Raw genomic sequence first — 6,494 nt, forward strand, 5'->3', positions numbered from 1 at the left:
TTCCCTTCCACCCGCACCAACCCTTTTTCTTCTTCTCTTTGACAGCCACCAAACCCTTCCCCGTCTCCCCAACCTTCCTCCACCACCCTCTCTATTCTCTCTCTCCTCTCTTTGGGATGCGGTCTCCCTCCTCCTTCCCTCTCCCCACTCACACTCGTCTTTCCCTCACCACCACCTCTCAACCCGATCCATCCCTCCCCTAGTCCATCCATACCTAACCTTCCTTCACCACCCCACCGCCGCCTCTCTTCCTCCATCTTCACCACCCCACTGAAGAAACCAAAAAAACCAAGCCCACACCCAGATCCCACACCCAAAAAAAAAAAGAAAAAAAAAAAAAACAAACAAACCCACACCCATTACCCTCCTACCTTCTATCCACCCAGTCCCTCCTCTGACCTCTCTCCTCCGTCTGATTCACCGTCAACCCCCACACCTCCTACGACCTCTCTCTTCCTCTCGACCTCTCAATTTCCTCCTCCTCTCGGCCGTCAAAACCCTCCTCTCCTTCCCACCTCAGCTTTCTTCGCCTGTAGACCTTTCTTCTCCTCCCTTTCTCTGCTGCTTTCCTCCTTGGTGTCGGTGGTTGCAGAGAGAAGAGGGAGTTAGAGTGGGAGAGAGATGCAGGAGAAGATAAAGAGAATAGAGAGAGAAGGGTTAGTGAGGGTGGAAGAAAGGAAGGCTCGCTGCCCTAGGCCTTTTTATTTGTTTAGTTTTTTTAATTTTTAATCTTTTTAATTTTTGAATATTTAATTATTAAAAATATATTTAATTATTTTTTAATCCAATTGGATTAGTGAGTGGATCCTGTCTTTGGCCACATCAGTATTTAACAGAAAAAGTAACAGAAAAACTAACGGAGGTCTGACATTGACACAAATTCGTAAGATGAGGTATGACATTGTCATTTTTAAAAGATGAGGTATGAAAGTGTAGTCAGATTAATATTTAAGGTAGTTTTTTGTCATTTAACTTTATTATTTTATTTTTAAATTTCTTGAGTGGAATTGTCTACTTCATAATAAAGGGGACAAGGAAAGGGAAAACAATTTATTAAAAAGGGTACTCATCCATACGTTTTATTTCACAATTATCACGTTTTTCTAATGTTGCACCTGTTGGAGATATATCAACAATCTGTGATAAATTTATATATGCTAATAAATAATAAATACGAATAAATAATTTAACAGAGTATGAACCAAAAAAAATAATATTAAACAAACAAATTTGAAGATCGAGGTTTGCGTACCGCAATGTCCTTAAAACAGAAATTTCGTCCCTACTTAGTGTTTTTAGTTCTACAAATGTCTACTTCACCAGTATTCAATGATCTAAGTCAGAATTCCAACCCCCAAAAACTTGACTTTTGGCGAATTTCTTTGTGGTTCTCTCAGTAAGAATGTTTGGAATTGTAGAAGAAGAATTTTATTTTTCTGTGTTCTAAATGCCATGCAGATAGATGTATATATAATAGGTTTATGCCTGTTCGCAATATGTATGAGAATGAGATGTGTCTGTTGGGAGACGTCTTCTCAGAGGGGTGCTTTGCTCTTTGGCGTACTTTCATCACTTCAGACTTCATTTGAAAAGATGAGTCTATTGATATAAAAAATAATTAATTAAAGTCGAAATTAATTAAAAATAATTAAAAATAATTGATTCAAGAATTTAATTATTAGAGTCTGAGCCTCAAGGCCCATCTTTATCAATTAATTAGTACACCTCAAAACCCAATTCCAAGGTTGAGTTCAATTTTATTCTCCAAGGTCCATCACTTCAATCACTTTCTAATAAGGACAAAACCTTATAAAGTGAGAGAATTTTTCAGTGGTGACCAATATAGGACAATGTAGAAGAATTCTACTCAAAATTTCCAACAGCACCAAACAAAAAGTTCCCTCGTTTTCTTGTAGGGCCAAACAAACAAACAAACAACCAAAAGATGTGAAATGCAATATTTCAACTCCAAAACTCAAAGACTCCATTTCTTAACTTTAACTATTGTTTTAAACCCTACAGGGCAATGCAGACGAGGTAAAAGATAAGATCATAGAGCAAGCAAAAGTGCAGCACGTGGCTCATGAGATAGCAGCATAATCCCATTAACAAAAGCAAAACAGCTACATGTGTCTGTATATATATTATTGGTTATATATGAATATATATATCTTCTGTGTGGACAGAAGTCTTGTATCAGTTGTATGGTGCATTTATAAATATCTAATATCTCAACCTTACAAACTTCACAGCCCTCTTCAGTTTTCCTTCTTCTTCTCCTCTTCTCTAATTCCCCCCCACAAACAATGGTTTCCAAGTTAAAGAGACCCTGCAACTTGATTGAGCCAGCTGCCCATAAGCTGGGCATCGGTGATAAAACTAGCCATAGCAGCTCAGTGGCTGTTGGGTTGGGAATCCTTGTACAGATCTCACAAAGAAATAAGTCAAATATCATTGAGAAATCTGCTTTAAGACTGAGCCAATCCACAACCTGCAGCTCCCTTGAGAAATTCTCTTGCTTTCTTAAAACATGTCATTTATGCAACAAGGGATTAAGCCTTGATGAAGAGGTCTACATGTACAGGTAACTGACATAATAACAATCAAATTGTAAGACAAGACTTCTACTTATCATTTTTCTCCTTCTGCACTCTCTTATTTGTTTCTCTCCCTTAATCCGATCCAAAAATAAAAAATAACTAGGGAGAAGAATGGGGTGTAGAAATTATTTTTCGTAAATTATTATTCTTTAAATAAAAAAAAAACTCTAATATTTAAATTATGTTATGCACACCCTTAGTTGCTTGTCATATAATATTGTTACCAGCATAAGATAGTATTACTATATTAATAAAGGTTATGATATCAATTACTGATACAGTTTGCGACTCTAATATTTGAATGCAGAGGTGATCTAGGTTTTTGCAGTATAGAGTGCAGGAACAGGCAGATTGTTATTGATGACAGGAGAGAATTAGAGGCTTCTACCAAGCAAATGCTAAAATCTTATAGGCGTGACCTTTATCGTTGCAACACTCCTAAGAGTAGTAATACTAACACTAGTAGACGTGGCGCGGCCTCTCACAACACTAATGTCTTCGAAGATGTACATCTACAACAAGAGAAAACCACACATCACAGAAAGATATTTGCACTTTAGCCCTATATATAGTTTAATTTTTTTGTTTTTAATTTTGATCTTTCTTGTTCTTGTTAATTAACACTGCAAAGCAGCAAAGCAGGAGAAAAATTAATGGAACGAGTCGTTAATCGGATTGTTTGTAGTTAAAGATATATATTAATTTTGCAACCGAAAAAAAAGGAAAGTAAAGAGGAATTATTATTACAATTATCATGAGATTAATTTTGATTTGTATCCCTTTCTGTTTTGAGATAAATATCACTTCGCTTTCTTGCCTTATCGCTTTCTTTTCTTGTCTGTTATGATAAATCGAAAACTCTTATTGGAGGCAGCAGCAAAAATAACAACAATACGTTTGGGACCCTAAGATATTTTACATCAGATTTATTATTTTATCAATTGACCAGAAAAATGATATTTTGATATCAACGTTTTGGTATATGTGCAGCTTTGTCCAGTACTGACCGAACCTATGTATATATTAATTGAAGAAGAAGATAATGTTCTGTTTTCTTTGAAGTTTGAATATCTGTATTTGTTGGTAAATGTTGTAGCGCAATCCATCAACTCTGCTTGTCAAAGTGGCGTCATGTATGTTAGTCCTTATTAAAGCCTGCCTAGGATCGATATACGACGTCTTTTTGGACTTTGTATTATGTAGTAATCGCCCATTGAACAAACAAAAAAAAAAAAAAAAAAGATTATGTTCTTTAGTTGTATTCTTTCTTCACTATACGTCTATATCCAATTTATGGTTGCATCAATTTTCTACTCTTGATTCTGAAAATTACAAGAATATGGTTAAGTTTTGTGATCTCAAAGACGAATGTGTCGGTCAGATTGAAGCACCAATACAAAAGTTATTAACATTGGACTACATGCTTTTAATTAACCGCTGAACGAAAGTCAATCAATGATACGTATGCTCATAATGCTAATATGATTCATTAATAACTGTAATAAGGGTTGCTAAAAAATGCTGGACTGCAATGAAAATGTTGAAATTTTTTATGAAGGCAAAAGTGATCAAATCTGTGTTGTGTACACGACTAGGCCTGAAACAATGAACACTTCAACTTCACCAAGCTTGGATTTCTGCATTAGTTCAATCAGGTATATAATTGTAATATTTGATTATTTCGGATTCCCTGACGGCGAAGTAAAACAATAATTAATGGAAATATCTATCTTATCAAGTCATGGATTCTCGAGGTGCTAAGATATGTAATGACGGGCTTTTTTTTATGGGAAAAAAACTTAATACTCTCACTTGTAAGTATAAGACTTAGGTCCCAATCTCATACACAATTCTAGCACAAAACCCACTCCATATAGGAGTGCACAAAGCGTGTAGAGAGAGCAGTGTTAAAGTTATTAGGGTTTTCTGTTATTGCTAGGGTTCCTAGCTTTTAGGGTTGTTATTCAATAATCCCTATTCTTAAGGGATAAGTATGCATTTTCTGTTTTGACGTAGTCTTTACCATGATCCCAGGAGCTGTGAAATCGTGGGCAGTTGTTATCTCTTTTCAGTTTCATTGTAAGGCTATTTAATAGCCATAAATGTTATTCAATCAAATTAGAATTCTCCCTAAATTGTGAAAGCTCTCTAGTGTTGCATTGCAGAAACTCTTGTGTTTGTTCTTTGGTTCTAACATTTGGTATCAGAGCCTAACCCTGGTCGTGTGTGCCGACGAGGACGTCGGGCCCTTAAGGGGGTGGATTGTGACATCCCACATCGCCCAGGGGAATGATCCTTATATGTATATTCTCATCCCTACTTAGCACGAGGCCTTTTGGGAGCTCACTGGCTTCAGGTTCCGTAGGAACTCCAAAGTTAAGCGAGAAGGGGGCTAGAGCAATCCCATGATGGGTGACCCACTGGGAAGTTGCTCGTGAGTTCCCAAAAACAAAACCGTGAGGGAATGGTAAGCCCAAAGCGGACAATATCGTGCTACGGTGGCGGAGTGGGGCTGGGAAGTGATCCACCCCGGGCCGGGATGTGATAATCTGGTATCAGAGCCCCGATACGGGGCCTGATCAACAGCTTGCAACCTAGGTGCTAGAGTGAAGAAACAAACATGGCGTCCGAGAACAATTTCGTGCAATCAGCTATTCCAAGGTTCGATGGTCATTACGACCATTGGAGTATGCTGATGGAAAACTTTCTTCGTTCCAAAGAGTATTGGAACCTGGTGGAGAATGAAATTACTGCTGCAGCAGAAGGGTCAAAATCCAGTGAAGTACAGAAGAAGACTCTGGATGAACTGAAGCTGAAGGACTTGAAGGCGAAGAACTATTTGTTTCAAGTCATAGATCGATCAATATTGGAGACTATCCTGAAGAAGGATACTGCGAAAGATATATGGGACTCTTTGAAGCAAAAATATCAAGGAACTGCACGTGTAAAACGTGCTCAGTTGCAGGCTCTGCGCAAGGAATTCGAGGTACTCCATATGAAGAATGGAGAAACAATCAATGATTATTTTGGGAGAACACTTGCCATAGCACACAAGATGAGGACTCATGGGGAGAAGATGGATGATGTGGTAATCATAGAGAAAATTTTGAGATCCATGATTTCAAAATTTGACTATGTGGTTTGTTCCATCGAGGAATCTAACGATCTGGACACCTTATCCATTGATGAGCTTCAAAGCAGTCTACTGGTCCACGAACAAAGGATGAAACAGGCTGAAACGGTGAGAAGATTGCCTCAGTTCATAGCCTTTCAGTTGGAACCGGATGAAAGTACTACAACAGAAGAACATGGTGAGAGGATTGTCTCAGTTCATAGCCTCTCAAAGGGTGTGTGAAGATTGTTTGGTAGGAAGACAACATCGAGATCCATTTCCCAAAGAAAGCCTATGGAGAGCCTCCGAGATCCTTCAACTGATTTATGCAGACATATGCGGGCCAATAAACCCTACTTCAAACATCAATAAAAGGTATCTTATTACGTTTATTGATGATTTCAGCAGAAAAACATGAGTTTATTTTTTGGTAGAAAAGTCAGAAGCTTTTGGTGTATTCAAATCCTACAAGGCATGGGTTGAAAAAAAGACTGGAGTATTTATAAGAAGTCTGAGGACTGATCGAGGAGGAGAATTCATCTCGCATGAGTTTGCAAACTTCTGTCTTGAGAATGGAATTCACAGGCAACTAACTCCAGCTTATACTTCCCAACAGAATGGTGTTGCAGAAAGGAATAATCGCACCATCATGAACATGGTGTGAAACATGCTGTCAGTAAAACAAATCCCTAAAACTTTCTGGCCTGAAGCGGTGAATTGGACGGTGCATGTGTTGAATCGATGCCCTACTCTTGCTGTAAAGAACAAAACACCGGAGGAGG

General features: G+C 38.0%; 2 protein-coding genes across 2 annotated transcripts; both read left to right on the top strand.

Moving 5' to 3' along the window:
• Positions 1 to 2,189: 2,189 nt before the first annotated feature.
• On the top strand, positions 2,190 to 3,388 carry LOC137738640 (FCS-Like Zinc finger 17-like). Its single transcript, XM_068478117.1, has 2 exons — positions 2,190 to 2,584; positions 2,908 to 3,388. Exons 1-2 carry the CDS (start codon positions 2,307 to 2,309, stop codon positions 3,158 to 3,160), a joined length of 531 nt encoding a protein of 176 aa, XP_068334218.1. The 5' UTR covers positions 2,190 to 2,306; the 3' UTR covers positions 3,161 to 3,388.
• A 1,832-nt stretch (positions 3,389 to 5,220) lies between these two features.
• On the top strand, positions 5,221 to 5,955 carry LOC137740544 (uncharacterized). Its single transcript, XM_068480387.1, has one exon. It carries the CDS (start codon positions 5,221 to 5,223, stop codon positions 5,953 to 5,955), a length of 735 nt encoding a protein of 244 aa, XP_068336488.1.
• Positions 5,956 to 6,494: the final 539 nt, after the last annotated feature.

This window comes from Pyrus communis, chromosome 7 (genome assembly GCF_963583255.1).
Source record: "Pyrus communis chromosome 7, drPyrComm1.1, whole genome shotgun sequence".
Classification (NCBI taxonomy): domain Eukaryota; kingdom Viridiplantae; phylum Streptophyta; class Magnoliopsida; order Rosales; family Rosaceae; genus Pyrus; species Pyrus communis.